Source organism: Dipodomys spectabilis, unplaced genomic scaffold, assembly GCF_019054845.1.
Source record: "Dipodomys spectabilis isolate Male_0828 unplaced genomic scaffold, ASM1905484v1 ptg000009l, whole genome shotgun sequence".
NCBI lineage: Eukaryota > Metazoa > Chordata > Mammalia > Rodentia > Heteromyidae > Dipodomys > Dipodomys spectabilis.
Window position 1 is genome coordinate 2,058,370 of NW_024870686.1, and position 19,405 is coordinate 2,077,774.

At 38.3% G+C, this 19,405-nt stretch overlaps 1 protein-coding gene across 6 annotated transcripts in view; it reads right to left on the minus strand.

The window, feature by feature from the left end:
- Unc5d (unc-5 netrin receptor D) overlaps positions 1-19,405 on the minus strand; it is a 571,205-nt gene that overhangs the window by 83,533 nt on the left and 468,267 nt on the right. For 5 of the 6 annotated variants that reach the window (XM_042701473.1, XM_042701476.1, XM_042701466.1 and 2 more), the window contains 2 exons: positions 18,551-18,715; positions 1,167-1,199 (listed from right to left, as the gene is read on the minus strand). In XM_042701473.1, the coding sequence (XP_042557407.1) occupies positions 1,167-1,199; positions 18,551-18,715 (198 nt within the window). The remainder of the gene's footprint in view (positions 1-1,166; positions 1,200-18,550; positions 18,716-19,405) is intronic. The other variant, XM_042701474.1, reaches the window with a different exon arrangement.

Below are 19,405 nucleotides of genomic sequence, written 5' to 3' on the forward strand. Positions count from 1 at the left end.
GTGCAGTCAAAACTGAGAGCTGGGGCTGGGAAGGTTGCACAGTGGTAGAGTGCTTGCCTTGCATACATGAGGCCCTGGGTTTGAGTCCTCAGCACCACATAAGCAGAAAAAGCTAGGAGTGGCGCTGTGCCTCAAGTGGTAGAGTGCTTGCCTTGAGCTGAAGAGCTGAGGAACAGCATCCAGGCCCAGAGTTCAGGCCCCACAACAGGCAAAAAAACAAAACAAAACAAAACAAAAAAACCCCCGCAGCAGCAGCAACAACAACAACAACAATAACAAAACAACAAAAAACAACCAAAAAAACCTAGAGCCACAGGGTCAAATGCCAAAATGACAAACATGAAACCATCCTCCTTTTCCAAATCTACTGGATGCAAAATTATGGGAATAATACAAAATCCTCTACAGGAAGTATGCCTGCATCTCAGGAACCCGAGACAGCACCAACAGTAACATTCTCAGTTCATAATTATTTCACTGTGGATTTCTGGCTCCTAATCTACCAGTTGCCATGGATGCCACGGCAGGTGAGATGGTGGTTTGCATTCTCCCGCTCAGCAAAACTGCTCCCTGCTCTGCCTTCCCTTCCTCCTCCTCCTCCTCCTCCTCCTCCTCCTCCTCTACCTTCCCCTCCTCCTCCTCCTCTTCCCCCTCATCCTCCTCCTTCTTCTTGTCCTCCCTTTCCTCCTCCTCTCAGTCTTCTTCCTTCCTCTCCTCCTTCCCCTCCTCCTCTCTCTCCTCCCCCTCCCCCTTCCCTTTCTTCTCTTCCTCCTCATCTTACTCTTCCTTCCTCCCCCCTCCTGGCAAATGGAGTTAGGATTTGGCCCAAAGGCTATTCTCATGAAAGTGTGTACTGGCAAATATTTATTAATTTTAATGCTATAAATCTCTCTAGAAACAGGAATCTTAGATGACATTTGCAGAGAAATGATGTATAGGCAGAAAGAATCAAGAAGAGAGATTTACTTTTGCTCTGAGCGAGGGGAGGGTTGTGCATATTTCTTTTTGATTTAAACCTCTGATATGCGACTCCAAACTCAATGAGAAGCCCTGAAAGCCCTGGATCTTTCCTAGGAACTTCAATTCTGCTCGGTTCCTAAACAAATATAACAGTAAGGCAGCAAATATGAGAATAAATTATATTCACAAGAGGAAAAATAACTTACTTTGGGGTTTTATTTCATGAAGAGGTTTTTTATCTAAAAGAAAGAAAGAGAAAAAGAAAGTTGCATTTAATAAATTTACATGGAGCAGATATATTCCCTGCCTCACTTTGCATCTCGCTCTATCAATGATTCATTCTCTTCATTTTTGAAGACAATATGGATATGTAGTTCATGTTTTTAGCTTCCATTCTAATTTTTATTTGCCTCTTCTGGAATCTTCTTTCTAAGATGATTACTTTATTGTAAAAATGTATATTTTTTCCTCTGGGTCTCTCCAGTTACTCTCCAGTGCCTTAACTAGATTCTTAGCTGAATAGAAGAAGGGAGCTTGCTGCCTGTCCTCTTTTATATACAATGAGCAGCCTGCTTGGGTAAGAGATGCCATTTTACTATATATGATGATAGAAAAATGAGCCAGTGAATAAATATTTAAAGGGATTCTGCACTGGTTTGTAGTAATCCTGGCCTGGATGTAAGTTCCAAATTCTGCCTGTTTATCCATTCCTTTTGGTTATGAGTACAGTGTGATAAGCCTAGTAGAGTTTTGTTTTTTAAACAAATTACTCTTTCCTTCTTGTTTCCTATCTCTATCATCTGTTAAAATATGAACCATCACTCTCAATGGGAAAGGTATCATTTTATACTACTAGGAATTTTCAGCATACCCATTGGGTGAGGTAGAAAAGAGAAAAAAACATTCAGGGCATTTTCATCAAGGCTTCCCAGGACTCTCTAACCTCTCCCCTGTCTGATCTCTCAGCATCAAATAATTAAATGTTTCAGATCACACTGAGACTTGGCGACTTGACTTTCTTCAGTTAATTTTACCACAGTCTGACTACTCCCTTGTGTGCCTCCCATCCCAGGCTACCGCTATCCCATGATACTGCAAAAGCCAGAAACAACCACCCTTTAGATGCCACACGAAGATTCTAGAAGCTTGCATTTTACGAGACAGCATGACTTGAATGGTATTCATTTCTCATGATTCCCTTCCTAGAATTTAAAGGGAATGCTGTCAGACTGTAAGGACCCTGGCTGTTGAAAATGATTCACAAAATCATATAAGATAGGGGGTCTGGAAAGGTCACTTGACACAGTTCCTGTCTGTCTCTGATTGCCTAAAGGTGAGCCACTCTGACTGAGACTATCATTTTGGATTAGGTTTTACATTGAATCAAATCTAACACAGTACACATTTGAGAACATCATCAATATTATCTGACTGATTGCACATTAGGGCCTCCCAGGGCAGACAAACTGCTGTACACAGAGTTCTCCACGGAAGTTCTCTTACCCTAAGCCATTTCTGTGGTGATTTGGACAGAAAGCCCTGCAGTATGGGAGTGCAGTGGGTGGCCGTCTGATTGGTGAGAGAAGTAGTTTTTACAGTGTAAATCACACTTTTGAAAAAATGGGCCTTTTAATGGAAGGAAGAGTGAAATGTCAAAGGGAAACTTCTAGGAAATCTTTCTTTCAAATAAAAATTCTCCATAAAAGACATCACCTGCTTACATTTATCAGGTCATATCAGATTTCCACACAGCAAGGTTTCTTACAATAGTACACTTGTGTTCCCTAACTGTGCAGATTGTATAGTCCTAGATTTCCAGAGAGCAGGTGGCACCTTGTGAAGTCCAGATGTTAATGCACTTAAGAATTAGAATGAAATGACTTTGGTGGGTTTAACCTAACTTCAGTTTTTGCTTATTGCATGGTATCTGAAAGCAGTTGGCATGGACACAGCGATGCTGGCAGGCCCAGGCTACAGTGTATGAAATTGATGCATTGCTACAACCATGCAAGGAGACATGTAGAACATCTGTTTTGAACTCTGGCTGAGCTTAACAGTATTTTCTTCCTTCTGAACCACAGGAATGGAAGATTATGCCAGGTAGCAAAATGAAAATCCATTAAAAACAGGTGAGATATATAACAGCTCTCCAGAAAAATAAATCAAATACAGCTAGGCTATGAAAAACTTGGGGTGGTAGCATTCTACTGGGTAAAGCTTTGAAGAAGAAATTGTATTGTGGCCAAAAACCCTAAGGCTAAGGTTCCAGGAAAGAAATCAACCCACAAGTGCATACAAGGCAGGACTGAAGCATTTCGCCTGTGATCAAATTGGTGACCCAAGCCATTGACCATGTGGCATTACAAGGGGTCCGGACTCTTGGGCTCAAAACTGGATTTAAACCTTGGATTGTTTACAGTCTCTCTGTGCAACATCAGTGTTCTCTGCAGGAAACTAGGAATAAACCTGTCCTTGACAGGAGAAGATTGTGCATGGTAAATAGGAAGCCAATGGAACATAAGTGTAGCACGTGTTTTATATCAATAAATGCAAAAAATGGAAGGTATTGATGTAATTACAACATGTGATGATGATCATGCTAATCCTTATCAGATATTCAAATAACCACTGTGCTACTGCTTGAAGTCAACCTCATTCCAAACCAGAAATTCTAGTACAGTTTTGTGTATCTTGAAGATAAGCTTGTGTCTCTGCTATTATGATGCCATGATAAATACTTTGCTGTGTAAGAGAAGGGAAGGTCCCAGAAGCCACAAGGAGTTCTCAGCTGGATGTCAAGAAATGATATGCTACACAAACCCATTTAACATCATTTCCAAAAGTAGGATTTGTCATGGGGAGGTCCAGCAGGACCTGCATTGTCAGTGTACACCCTTATTTAGGAAAGTGTTTAAATTCAACCTTAGCATCAGAATCAGAACTGGGTTCTGTTATGTTCTGTGACATAACTGTGCCTGGACAGCTAAGTTGCCAACACAGAGCATTTCCCCAGCTGGAAATGTCTGATCTGACATTGTTCAACTATGAGCACTAGGAAGGGTCACCCTCTGACCTGTCTAGTTTTGCAAACACTGCTCACCCCATGCTTCACATTCTTTAAATCTGTCTGCAGAATCATTTTATCCTAAGGTTCAAAGCCATGAAACAACTTGGCCTTGGTCAACCAAATCCTCTCCACTTTTAATTTTACCTCTCTCCAAAGGCCATATTCACATGACCCCTTAGTAAATGAATCCATTAGGGCCATGCTTCTTAATGTTGGCTGTGCACTGAAATCACCAGGGGAGCTTTTTAAAATAAATACCTATGCCTGAAACCTGCTCCAAGAGACTTTGATTAATTGGGGTTTGTGTTTTTGTGATTATTACCACTTCTTAGCAAGAAATCTGGGACTCTGTGCAGTCAAGTCCTGTTAGTTTCTGCTTCCTTAAGGGGTCTTAGGGTAGCTGTAGCATAAAGACTGGGTCTCTTTTCTATCTGGCAGGCAGAGAAATGTTGCAAGCTTGAGCCAGTGACACCTAAGTATAAGCTAGAGGAAACCACAACAGTTTCTCAGGGTCAATCTGAGCTGTTCCCTTCTGAGAGATGGGGAATTATGCCATTATTGCCCTGTGTGAGGATCTTTTTGTGCATTTATAAGTTAAAGATTCAAAAGTGATTTTTAAATAGAGCTTCAAATCATCATATTTTTCTTTGAACACCATTTTTAGTATCTACATGCTTAATAGGCACCTATTAATATAAAGACTAGCACAAAGGGGAAAATCCATTATGGCCTACAAAGAGTTAAGTTATATGTACAAGGGTAGGTTTTATATATATATATATGTGTGTGTGTGTGTGTGTGTGTGTGTGTGTGTGTGTGTATTTATATGCATTCAGCTAAATGATCAATATATCAGTATGAAACTATAAGAAATGAGCAGTCATTTATCATGTTTACCTACAATAAAGTCTTAAATAAATTGTTCTACAGTCTGCTTTTGTAGTTAATTACTGTAATGTAAATATTCCTATGTGTCTGTACCTGTGTAGAGGTAAATATCTGTGAAAAAAGTGGGGGAAGGAAGAGTTGAAAACAATTTACATCTTATGCTTGGTGATGGTTCGTTCTGTTCGACTTTTAGTTTTTGGCTTCCTTATTTATTTCTGATGCTTTTAAAGAATTTCTATGGTATCTGTTGTTCATGGTATCTGTTGAGAGCTATTCCTAACTGTACTATTACCCACCCAAACAACATCCAGCCTCCATATGCAACAAATATGTCCAGCTGCAGGCAGTCCACATCCTGGAGACCTGGTCTGAGGAAAGCTCACCTGTATAAACAGATGGATGCCCGTTTCACCCTATACTCCATACAGCAGGGTGGCTCCAAAAAGCTTTTGATATTGATGATTAGAGGTCTGCACTCATTGATTTTGAACTCTATGCAGATTTGTTTTTTTATCAGAGTCTATGTGGCCTTTAAGATTCAGAAATAGGACCACTAACATTCTCACAATATAACTCTTCCTCTGCAGCAATTCAAATGTCATTAGAGTCAAAGTTTACTAACCTATTTATTACATTTTATTTAAAAAGAATACTGTAATTATTCCCTTCCTTATTGATAACATTTTTAAATTTTTTGGGGGGGGGTCCGGTCATGGGACCTGAACTCTGGGCCTGGGCGCTGTCCCTCAGCTCTTCAGCTCAAGGCTAGCACTCTACCACTTGAGCCACAGCACCACTTCTGGGTTTTTCTTTTTGCTTATGTGGTGCTGAGGACTTGAACCCAGGGCCTCATGCATGCAACGCAAGCACTCTACCACTGAGCTACCTTCCCAGCTTGATTTTTTTTTTATTGTGAAAGTACCGCACAGAGGGGTTAACAATTACATGGGCAAGATGAGTATATTTCTTATTAAGTATTGTTGCCTCAAAAGACTCCACATAGAGCTCCCCTAAAATCCAACAATCCCACTTTTGGGCATTTACCCAAATGATCACAACCAAGACCACACTAAAGCTACCAGCAAAACTATGTTTACTGCAGCATTATTTACCTTAGCTAAGATATGGAACCAACCCAGATGCCCCTCAGTAGATGAATAGATCAAGAAAATGTGATATATACATTGGAATACTATGCCTCCATCAAAAAGAATGACATCTCCCCATTTGTTAGAAAATGAAAAAACTTGGAAAAAATGTATTAAGTGAAGTAAGCCAGGCCCAAAGAAACATAGGTCCCATGGTTCCCTTATTTGCAATAACTAGCATATGTCTAGGACAAATACCTAGTATCTTCCCCTTGGTGAAATCTCTTGAGGAATGATAGCTTTTTCCAGAAAAATCTGGATGGATTTCTGGAATTTCAGAGCTAAACAGTAACAGCACACACCTGAATAAACAGTAACAGCACACACCTGAATAAAACTTCATGTGCATCAGTAAGTGTCAACCAGTTCTGCTGACATCTTCCACCGAAGAACCATGCAATATCCTGTTGTGTTAATTAGGTGACTTCAGGAGAGTACTACAACAGATGGCTCAATCTTATAATTTCTCACACAATGACCTTATAGCATCACCCTCAGCCAAAGCATGTCAACTACTAAGACTTCAGGAGATGGACTGTCCTCTTTCTTTCTTTACACTTTTGATATAAGACATGTAAGTACCCTTAAAAACTGGCCTCCGATATTTATGTGTTAAATAATTAAAATTCCCATAACTTTTGTCATCATATTTAAAATTTTATTTTTGATGGACATATAGTTTTATAATTATACATTACATATTGTGTAATGATCATTACTGTAAATGTGTTGTTTGTTTCTGGAAAGAACATTAGAAATCTTCTCTTCCAGCTATTTTGAAATATACACTTCAGCATGGCTAAGTATCATCAATGGACACCACAACTTATTCCTCCTACCTACTAAATACTGTACATGATAGCTGACTTCTCCCGTCACCCTACTTTCCACAACATCTGGTAATCACTTTTTTTGTGGCACCTATGTGCAACAATGTGGCGCAATGCAATACTACTCAACCATAAATAGGATTAAATGCAACAACACAGATAGACAAAGAGGTTATATGTTCACTAAAATCAGCCAGGCAAAGATCCAATATCAAATACAGATACACCAATTCCATGTTTGAGTTTGTTTCTGGAATGGCTATATGGAATAAACATATTTGTGGGTTGGTACAAACACTTTCTAAAGTGTATATCTATTAGACATTAACAGGATGTCTTAAAACTGAGAAAATATAATGTTTTCAACTTGGTTCTATGAAAAGATACATATTAAAATCCTTTTACTCTCTGCTGAATTCTTTACAGTGGAACCCTAGCTTTCATCTGGAAAAGAAACGGATGCACATTTAAAATGGAACAAATATGTCCCAAGCCGATAATTAAACCTTTAAGGAATAACTTATTGATTATTGTCATGGGGCCCATTTAAAGGGAGAAGAGACATACAAAACATTCTGAAATTATTTTAAAAATCTATCAAAGTGTATCTTGAAAAGATGTCCACTGTGCAACATTTATTTCATCATTATTCATGAGGACCATGATATGGAAACAACCTAAATGCCCATTGATGGATGAGTGGATAAAGAAAATGTGTTATATATAATGAAAAGGCATTCAGCTTTTAAAAAGAAGAGTATGTTGTCATTTGAAATAACATGCAGGGAACTGGAGACACAAAGTCAATGATTCAAGTACCAAACTTTTTACTTTTATGTGGACCTCAAATGCTAAACTCAATGATAGTTGCTCGACATGAGGTAGAAAGTAGGAGTGGATGTATGTGAAGATGTGCAAAGTTTTATTTTAACAGAATAAAGCAGCTCTGGAGGGCTAATATACAGCAATATGATTAATTCATATTCTTTTGTGCCTTTGAAATTTGCTAGAAAGGCAGATATTAAATGTTCTCACCCTATATTCAACAAAATGGATGCTATGTGAGGTGATGGGTAGGCTAATTACCTGGTGATGAGTATTTCACAAGAACTCATATAGCAAATCTTTCAGTCATATGACATAAATCTATCCATCTTTAACTGTCAACTATACTTCAATAAAGTTGGAAACAATCCTATCTGTAAATGCCTTGACTGTGATATTGGCTTCCTGCTGTCAAGGTTGACCCTTTAGTTACTAAACATAGATAATTCTGAAGAGGGAACAGATGATGGGGGTTCAGGGTAGTTGTTATCATGGCTGTTTACTAATTGCTGAGGAAACAATTGACAACTGCTCTGGGCAGGCTATCAAGGCTGGTTTACAAAAAAACAAAACAAAATCTTAAAGAGATCTTGAGAACCAAGGTTCCTGAGTTTGCTTTTCATGCTTCTTCAGGCCTTAAGCAAGTAACCGATTCACCTTCTTTCACAGATCTGGCTTGTTCTCCTATTCCTATTTCCTAGAATCATGAATGGAATATAGTAGGTACTCTGTAAATTTCTGTCAAAAGAATCAGTGCTAAACCTTCTACATTGTTTCTATCATAAGCAGTATAAAGGCTCAGGCCATAAATTTGCTAGGATTACATGAATTACTGTGTTTGCATGTGCATGCACGCACATATATATTGGTAGCAAGCCTTGAACTCAAAGGCTTGAACTCGGGACTTGGGCTTGGTTTGCTTGCTCATGGCTTGCGCTATGTCCCTAATCCTATATACATTTCTAGGCATTGTTGACTTCTTAAAAAAGTGAACAATGAATGGTTTGAGTTTGATGAGTCAGTACCCAAGAGAAAGTGGAGACCTCTTTTATTGGGAAAGAGCATTTGTTTCATATCTAAAAGTTCTCACTTGCTCTGTGCAGCCAGGCATTGGTGGGTCTCGTCTATAATCCTAGTGACTCAGGAGGCTGAGATCTGAGGATTGTAGTTCAAAGCCAGCCCATGCAGGAAAGTCCATGAGACTCTTATCTCCAATAAACCACTAGAAAACTGGAAGTGGTGCTGTGGCTCAAGTAGTAGAACACTCGCCTTGAGCTGAAGAGCACAAGGACAGAGCTCAAGCCCAGAGTTCAAGCCCCATGACCAACAACAACAACAAAAAAAGCAATCAGATAAACTCCTCAAAACCAGCTTTTAAAAAGACCACTCACTATTCAGAAGCATTGGCATCGGTGGTATTTTCACATTACACACACACACACACACACACACACACACACACATACACACACACATACACATTTGTATGTGTATTTATGTGTACATTTCCACACATAGAGGAAAGCTACATTGAAAGTAAAAAATTACAATGATTTCAAATTTTAGGCTTGGAAGAAAAATGTTGACCATCTTGTTCACATTCCTCATTTTATACATTGTCCAATGTCATGAGACTGTCCCTGGTCACATGATCATTACCTAATCACTGAAATGGAACCTCAGACTTTTGCTTCAAAGATTTTTTCCTATGCACAATATTCAACATAAACACATCAGTTTTCTGTTGCAGCAGACAGTTATCATATCACATATCAAGCACAAGTAGCAAGGGTGTGTCTTTTCTTATAATAATAGCATTTGGGGCAGAAAAGATCAGGGTTAATGAAACTAAATGATAATGTCTATTGATGATGTTTGTATCTTTGCATTATATATCACCTCTTTCAATGATCTTGAAGAGACATGGCTGTTTAATCTGTAATTTAAGGAGCCAGGGTAGAATCAAAACAAAGAACTATCCTCTGTCTCTATTAAACTTGCTTTGCTCAGCACACCCCAGAGGCCACTGAATATTTTATTTTACAAGAGTAGATTACTTGATTTTAAATCACTTCCCTGATTGGGTTCTTGCCATTTCTTTTATAGCCAAACCAGTCTATGATCTTAGACATTAAATCTTTCTCTAGTCCAGACTAATATGTCATACCCAGAGCTTTGTGCTGTTGAATCCTGAATTAATTAAACTGCAAAAGTAGAATCTGTAGTTCAAAGAACTAATTCTTTATTTCACAGATTCTAAATGTTGGAAACTTCCTGTCGAGAAGGGACTTTGGAATGATTGACAGCCAAACCTATTGACCATTTAAAATTGACAACATTGCTAATCTTGGGTTTCTGAAGTACAGAATAAAATAGTTATAGGCCATTCCAGAACTGTTAGCAACAGGACAGTCCTGACACTTATAGGTTGCTGTGTAGATCCAGGGCTTGTTATTATAGTTATATTATGTATGTGATGTATGTCCACCCCCCCTGATCACATACAAGCACTCTAATGAGTGTATTTCTTATAAATGAGAGAAACATATACATCTTGTTCTTGTTATGAGTAATGATTTTTCTCACCTATGGATCATTCAGAACGCTTGGTCTTCCCACTTTCTCTCTCCTAAGGCTTCTCCTTGGATTGTTTTTAACTACTAGCTAAAAAAATTTTAGGACTGGTTGTATCCTTATAGTTTATCTTTTCTTCCCATTCAAGTATTAATCAAAACTGACTGCTTAGCTTCTGAACCGAGCTAAGATTGGTGCATTCAGGACGGGTGCGTTTCTACATGTCAGAAGATAGAGCAGTGTTCATTCACCTACTTATTAGAATTGCAAGCAGTAGATACTGAAGCTTTTTTTCTTCTGACAGTAAGTTTTAAGAATTCTTGAGAACAATTAGGATTCTCCTAAACTCTTACTTCTCAGAATCGGTTTGCATAATGAATGTATTCTGTGTCTCCAGTGTATTTTAATGACAAGTACAATTTACTTCATTAGAAACACTGTTTTAGCCAGATCTATTAGGAAGTATTTTAGCAGCAATATCTAGAATTTCACACTGTTGATATTGTAGCATAACATGAGAAATATTTTCTTTCTGCTGTAAGAATCCTTATACTAGAGCGCATGCGTGTGCGCGTGAGCACACACACACACACACACACACACACACAGAGTACAGTAGTTATTAGTAGTATTTATACAAATGAAGAGCTTTCTGTGGATGCTAAGGGTTTAACATGCATTTTTGCAAAAAAGACACTATCAGTTGCTATTTTTTAAGAAAAATTAGATTTTTAATTAAAGCCATTTGATATATATTATTATGGCAAAAAGTAGTACATTAGCCATTATAGAAAAAAAATAGAAAACACAACCACAAGGAAGAACATAAAATACCAATAATCCTAATCAGTGAGGAATATTACAATTTCTATTTTTTTTAGAAAAGCACATGTAGGCTTAGCAAGTTAAAAAAAAAAACTGATTCAGAGTTTAACAGCTCATAGTATTGCAATTATCATTAACACTCAAGCAATCTGGACACAGAGCTCTGACTCTTCAACCTATCTTTTATCTATAGGATAGATGTTCAAGTCCACTGGGCTACATTTATTCATTTTTTCCAATTCAAGGTTCACATGCATTTCTAATCTCCCAAAAAAGAGAATAATCAGGTTCCCCTCACAGAGAGCTGTGGAATGTTAGTTACTTTTTGCTCTGCATTCCAACAGAGCTCTAGTGCACACAGAGAAAGTGGTGGAAGCTTATCCTTTGTACTTGCTCCACTCCTGGCTTTCAGTCACTGTCTCCCATGCTTCCTGGAAACACCATCTGAAAAGATCTCTTTTCTTTGCAATGCATTTGAATGCCTTTCAGCTTTTGGGTTCTAGCACTACCACTTCAATTGCATAAGAAATGTTTTCAAGTTAGTTTAAAACTTCAGTTCAGCTTGGTTACTGGGACCTGTTGAAGTTTCTTATCTTTTCTTTTATTTCTTGTTCTTACATTTTACTCCTTTTTTGTCCCCTCCCTCCCCGCCCTCCGCCCCGCCCAGGCCCCCCAGTGAAGGGAATTAGGTGGTACAAGCATCCTGCCCTCCAGCTGCCCCAATCTAGTTATAGTCCTTCCTTCTCTACCATACAAGTTTTATTTTGACTTTATTTTGCTCATAAAATGAACAAAGTTATCAAGAAGCTAAACAATCCACCAGACTTTGTTTCTAAAGTACAATGTAGCGCTTCCTGACTAATCCCAGGAAAAGACCACAACTAGAAGACAAGGAAATATGTAGAAGGAGGGAGGGAAGAAGATGAAAACAGGAAATAGAAATTAGAAGAGGAGGAAATACACAGGCAGAACAATGGTCTTGATCCATTTTACCTGAGAAGGCAATTATCTACCAAATTATTCTGTTCTGACTATGTACAAGCAACACAGACCCAGGAGGAAGTACAGAGAAGCAGTTGATAAAAGTGAAAGGTACCAGAAAACAAAAGGCATCTTAACTGCATCACAACTGTCTGAAAAGAAGGGCATAGACTTTCATGACTCTCATAGTCCACATCAATCATGGACCAGTGGATGAAGACCAGTCTCCATGGAAGAGGAGTTATGTTAAAAAAAAATCAGTTATTTTTATCTTTCTATTTACAAAACATAAAAACAAAAACCTATAGTTGGTGAGTGACCAAAGGAAAGATATTATAGTAATCTGTTTATATAGTTATTTTTTGTTTTATGCTCCTTTCCCTCGCATGATGTGGTATGGTACTTCAGTACAAGTGTTCTTATCATAGGCATAAAAGAAAGAAAAACCAAAAAGGTAGTCTTAGCTTTGTAGAATGTTAGAGAATATTTTAAATACAACACATGAGTGTTGAGCTATCTGGGTTTCATGTTCTTTTAAAATAAATTACAATGTGAAAGTTGAGTCCTGAGCCACTTGACACTGGTTAAATTTGGTATTCACTGGTATTATGAAATCCCCAAATGAGAAAATGCTTACTGGGGCTTGAAGGAGAGATTGTTGCTAAGTTTCTAAAGACTGGCTATATGTCCAATTATTATTATCATTATTATTGCTCTTGTGGGTCTGCATTATTATATCCACATTTGCTGTATAGTATTCATAAAGGCAACTCAGAATACATCAGCTGTTTGTTATGTAAAATGGAATGTTTCCTATTTGTAGGAAATATCTTTACATAAAAAGGAGCACCTACTATGTGCTATGAGTAGAACAGGTGTTGTTTTTTCACATTAAAACAACTTGGGAGAATTTTTAAGCAGTATTCTACTGCTTGATATCATATGATACCGTAAGAATTCATTGTGTTAGTATGGTATCTTGTTCATTTCTTTTCTATGTAGGGATTTTGTTATAATTAGGTAATTGTGCAGAACAGCTTGTTCTAAAGTACGAAATTATCCAACAAAAATTTAAGTATAAATTAAGTATGATTTCTGAATCTTTGTCCAAAGAAAGGAACTGATTAACCGGGCACCAGTGGCTCATGCCTATAATCCTAGCTACTCAAGAGGCTGAGATCTGAGGATTGTGGTTCAAAGCCAGCCCAGGCAGGAAAGTCCGTGAAACTCTTATCTCTAATAAACCACCAGAAAATTGGTAGTGGTGCTATAGCTCAAGTGGTAGAGTGCTAGTCTTGAGCTGAATAGCAGAGGGACAGAGTTCAGGCCCAGAGTTCAAGCCCCATGACCAACAAAAAAAAAGAAAAAGGAACTGACTCATTTTGTTTTGCTGAAAGGACACCTATGTGTTATAATTCTAAAAACAAAATATATGTCCCATAAAACCCAAAACTGATAAGAATTGTTTCAGATGATCTAAGTGTTTCTACTCATTCCCCAAGAAATCTGAAGAAGAGACTCTGGTAGTTACTGTAACAGATAACAACAAGACTTAAGAATGATCAGAAAGAAAATGCCTATCGAAGCAACCATTATCTTCATGTGCAGGGTCATCTTTTCAGGTGATTTCACTGGGTCACTTTAGATGCTCAATAGACAATGTGGATACATTACTAGATATAGCATAGGGGTGCTTATTTGAACCTGCTATTGTACAGATGGCATTACTCTTGATGTGTTAATTCAAACTTTTCTTATCAACGTGCCCATTAGAAATGAAAACAAATCCCCATTTCACTGATATTTCAGTTACTTCCTTGTCAGTGCTGGACTGACCTATGCTATTTCTTGGCAAGAAGGACATATTAGCTCTCAGGTAGCTCAGCCTTGAAGATTTCCCGTTGTTCAAGCCCCCTTGGCATTTCTCTGGCTTTAGTCACACCACAGGCTTCTGCACTAATCCCTTCTGAAGCAGATCCATTTCATCTGCTCAAACTAAAGCCCTCAGTTTTCTTTCTACAGGAATAAAGAGAAGGGAGAAGGCATCTTCTACTCCTTATTCCCCAAGATCAAACTAAACCCCTGCGGTCTTCACCTTTCTTTCCCTGTCCACAAGGCATACATATATTCTTTAACCCTGGCTGTGATTCTCATAGCACAGCAGCTGTTAGGTTTAGTCAGGTGAAAGGATTGTGGTCAGATATCTCCCAGATTCAAGTATTTGAACTCAGAAAACACAGATGCACAAGTTCTTGTTTTCTTGACAGTAATGTCCACAATTATCTTTCTTGTTCAAGCATCATGGCCTTGGATGTTTTGTTTCTTTGTGAAGTCTGCATCCATAGCCTGACTGCTCTCAGTAAGATTTAAAAAAAAAAGTCTCATCTTAGTTTTCCTCAGTCTTGGTGCATTTATTTTCTAGTTGAGAGCATTTAGATGTAGCTGCTATCTATGATGGCATCTCACTGAGGTTCTGAGCTCAGTCACAAGTGACCAAGTAACAATCACACCCAAATATTAAAGTCATCATTCAGAGTTGGCAGCTTCAACTTGAAGTAAAGGACATCCCTCCAGATGTTTTTGTTGAAGGCTAAATAAAACCACAGCGTTATAGGTCATCTGAGAGCTGAGCAAGGTCACTGTCAAACTTCTAAGAGAAAGTAGGAACAGAGGAATTGCTGTAGGGTCATGTTTGGCAGAAAGGAGAAAAAATTAGGATGAAGGAAATTCCCAAATTGTAACATGACCTAGATCCTTCAGCAATGCTACTGCTCTATAAAGCTTTTGCCAAATGCTATTTTTAATCAAAGACTCCTTCATTGGAGCTCTCCCAAGAGCACAGTATTTCACCCAAAGCACTCTGTCCAGTACTGGCAAGAAACAGAGCACACTGGCATTATTTTACTGGATTGTTGCTCACTGCTTCCTTTGTAGACAGTGAAATGGTACTTGGTTTGGACACATTGGTAGCCATTTTTCTGACTAGAAAGATGGAATATATCCTGGCATTATAAACATTATAAACATATGTATAAACTGATACATATTTTCCATTCACCTCTATGATTTCATAGACTTAACTTTTTCTCTCTCAAAAAAGTTTAGTCTTTAGTCATGCTCATATTTCCTGGCAACCCTGAAATGTATATTATAAGCAGACAAAGGTTATACCAAACCATTGCCTAAGTGTAAAAGCAAATGGAAGAAATGAATAGATGAATAGAAATAAATGTTCACATTGCATTTTCATTGCATAGGAAGGGAAGAGATCCTGAGATCCAGAGATCCTGAGGGGATGGGTGGGGTTGAGAGAAATCAAAGAGAATGATTACACAGTGATAACATTGAGCAAGATGCATTATACTCATACATTGACATGTTCAAGAATCTAATTATGTGTGACTAAAAGCACACATAGCCAATGTTCAGTACAACAGTGTACTTAAAGCCACTACCTGAACTCTGGACTCTGTGTGGCCTTTTGAACTTCGCTAGTACAGATGAATCTATGATGGGTAATCTGTGTCATCTTGACTGAAGCATGGAGTGCTCATGGCTTCGGTTGTTATTGAGTAAGAGTAACATTTTTTGTGCGTGCTAGTACTGGGCTTGAACTCGAGTCCTCACTTTCTCCCTTGGCCTTTGTGCTCATGGCTGGTACTCTGCCACTTTGAGCCATGTGTCCTGTGTTGGCTTTACACTGGTTAATTTGAGATAAGAGTCTGGCAGATCTGTTTGCCCAGGCTGACTTCAAACCTAGATCATTAGATCTCAGTCTCCTAAATAGTTAGGATTAGAAGCTTGAGCCATCAGAGCCAGATAATATTAACAATTAAAAAAGCAGAATGGGTAGAGTAGATTGAACACTATATTGTAAGTGGGCCTCATTTAATCAGTTGAAGGCCTGGAAAAAACAAAAAGCTGACCCTTCCCTAAATAAGAAAGAACTATTGTACGTAAAGTTGTTCCACTGAAATATCACCTTTTCTTGACAGTTGAACTTTGATCTTGTATATCAAGTCTTCATGGTTCTCAAGAAGTCTTGGACTTGCATTAAGACATTTTCTCGGCAGGTCTAGACTCAACAAGTTTTCTAATTGTGTGAGCCAGTTTTAATCCTTCTTTCTATATTCCTTTGGGTTCTCTTTATCTTGAAAACCCTGACTAGTACATCATCTCAGAGTTTAGAATGGAATTTATACCTGGCAATACATTTTTTTTGGGGGGGGGGGTCCGGTCATGGAGTCTGAACTCTGGGCCTGGGCGCTGTCCTTCAGCTCTTCAGCTCAAGGTTAGCACTCTACCACTTGAGCCACAGTGCCACTTCCTGCTTTTTTTTCTTTTTGTTTATGTGGTGCTGAGGAATCGAACCCAGGGCCTCATGCATGCAAGGCAAGCACTCTACCATGGAGCCACCTTCCCAACCCCTTGTCAATACATTTTTATTGTTACTAATTTCCTTCAACCCTAAACAGGGCTCTTACTCTTACATCATATCAAAACTACAACTAAATAATCCTCAAGCATTTGATGACCATCCTTTCTTACATGACAGCTAACCACTGTTTGTCTGTAACCAGTGATTCTCTGACTAAGCCTTTGTCAATTAAGGTTGAAGTCAGATATCCACAGATTTATCCTAAGTACAAGTTGATAGCAAAGGTTATTACTATGATGATCTAAAATTCGACCAGCAACCAAATAGTCATACTGTCATCTCTTTGAGAAGACATGAAATTTTCAGTTCTAACTGCATCAATTTTATAACATGGCTACAATGTTAAAAAAAAACTGTCATATCTCAGAGGTACATTTCAGGAAAAATTTTGTTGGTATTAAAGAGTTGTCAGAAACCCATTTCATTAAGTGTCTTGCTATTGAGTATAGGTTCAGTTTCCTTCCATTTGCAAAACAGAGAGGAGAGAAGCACTTTGGAGAAGGCATATGGCAGACGTGACTTAGTGACAAACATAAGCACTGTTCTTTTGTCATTGACCCTGGGAGCTACATTGTCTTCTGTTTTAGACCCCTGAATTGGGGTCTGGCATATGCAGGTATTCAGCAAAGAACTAGGACCTATTCATGAGTGCTTGTTTCAATGCACTAAATATTTTGAACAATGAATGTACCACAAAGATTTTTTCTGAAAGCATCCGTGTAGTGAGCATGTGCTTGCCTTTAAGAGTGCCCAGGCACTTTGTACAGCATCTTTACAAGGAAAGAAAAGAAAATAAATAAAAGAATGTAAATTTCCAAAAAAAAAAAAGTCCCCCTCATACAAATGCAGAAAAGTAAACCCAGCACAATTGTCATCTTCTTTAAAAAGCAACACGATTTCTTATAGAGACCTTGAATAGCATAGTTTGCTGAATATTACCTAAGCAACTCATTTTAAAGGGAGTCTAGATTTAAGGAATTTGGATGTCTCCGGCCTCATCTTTTGACACAGCTGGGGGTCTTGCATTTGCGAGGCAGGTAGTGTACTATACATTCTACTCTACCCAACCCAAGTCTTGTTATTTTTTTAAGAATTCAAGCAAAAACAATACAACCTATCTTCTCAAAGTGGGAGAGTGGGTAGAGACATTCATACTCATAAAGAACGAATGAGTATTTTTTTTTCCTTTCCACAAGTAAAAGAGATATGTTCTTTTATTTTTTAGCTTTCATTAAAACTGCAAGCAGCCATCATGGTTTTGATACTTGGAGTCAAAGAAAGTAAGCAAATTAGACAAAGTCGCAACCCAAAGAAGAGATAGCATCAAGCTGAAAACTATCTCTTCTTGATCCTTCTAGACCTTCTAATCCAGACACACACAGTCACATGGACAGTATGAGTGTGACCTTAGAACTAAAGAGTTTCCTACTCCCCAGGACCAACATGAGTCAAAGCTCCTACTTGGAACTCCCTAGGTGGAACTCCCTCTTCCCTTCACCATTTGTCAGATGCAGTTGCAATGCTATTACTTGCCAAAGATTCTTGGTTTCTTCAGATTTATTAAACTCTTGATACTGCTGCATAGTTCTTGGGAGATATGTAAGTCTATAATGATCATACCAATGTTTCAACAAATTTTAAAGTGGTAGCTTTTACAAGTCTTAAATATGTTCTGAGGTTAGTGGTACAGTGCTTGCTTAGCATGCATGAGATCCTGGGTTTGATTCTTTGGTACCACATAAATACAATGAATAAATTACTTAAAATATGTTCTGAAATTATCTTATAACATCATCTGATTAGAGTGAAATAAAATAGTTAAAGTCACTCAAACTTTAATAAAATTGTCTTTGTTTATTTTTTAACACTTCCTATGTTTCCATTTTCCTACAAATGATAGGTCTTCCTGTTTGCATATTTACCCTCAATTAACTGCTGGGCCACTCTTTCTTGACGTATATGAATATATGAGCATCACACACAAACACTGAAGATGTTAATCAGCAGCTGTTACCTAGAATGCAGAGACCATCGGTGCAGTTTTCAGATTCCTGGCTGAGACCTTCGCAGAATTTGCCCCCATTTCTTGGAGGTGGAGCTGTGCACTCCCGGATCCGAAGGTGCTCACACTCAGGACTGCAGACTGACCACTCGCTCCATACTTCCCAGCTCCCATCCACTTCAAAGGGAAACAACAGAGACCACCATCAGCAAGAATCTAGAGTCTGTCAGGAGACACACTGGAATGTTGCTGTCCTGATTTGGATTTTAAAGAAATCACCAATACAACAAAAACCCAAACTATAGATCAAGGTATCTTCTCCCCCTGGTTTCTTTTCTAATAAAAGCAGTGGTGTGCTTTTCTGGCTATTCTAGGATGGGATTGATTACTGTATTTAGGTGAGCATTTGAATGACTACTACCACTGGGTTGGCTAATGATACCATTATCCATTCTTTCCCTGTTGTTTAGTGCCCAAGTGCCACTTCAATGGACATATAAACTGTCTGCAGTAACCACCAGTGACCAGCCACTGCCATGTAGACTGACAGTTTAGAACAGAGGGTAGAATAAGCTATCTAAAAGCCCCAAAGACCCTAACTAGCAAAATGTTGATTTCCAAATACTACTAGTGTTAAACTAAAACAGGTCAGTCAAACCTCAAGATGGCAGGACCTACATAAATAGAATTTCTTGGATCACAGATTGTTGCTGTATGTGTAAATGAACAAACTGAATTTAATTCCATTAAAAATCAACCCTAGAGATCTGGGCAGATGTTTGAGGCAATTGCCCCATTACCTCCTAGGAATAGTCTCACAATGATTATATGGGTTAAGATACTGCAATTTCAAACTAAAGCAATTAG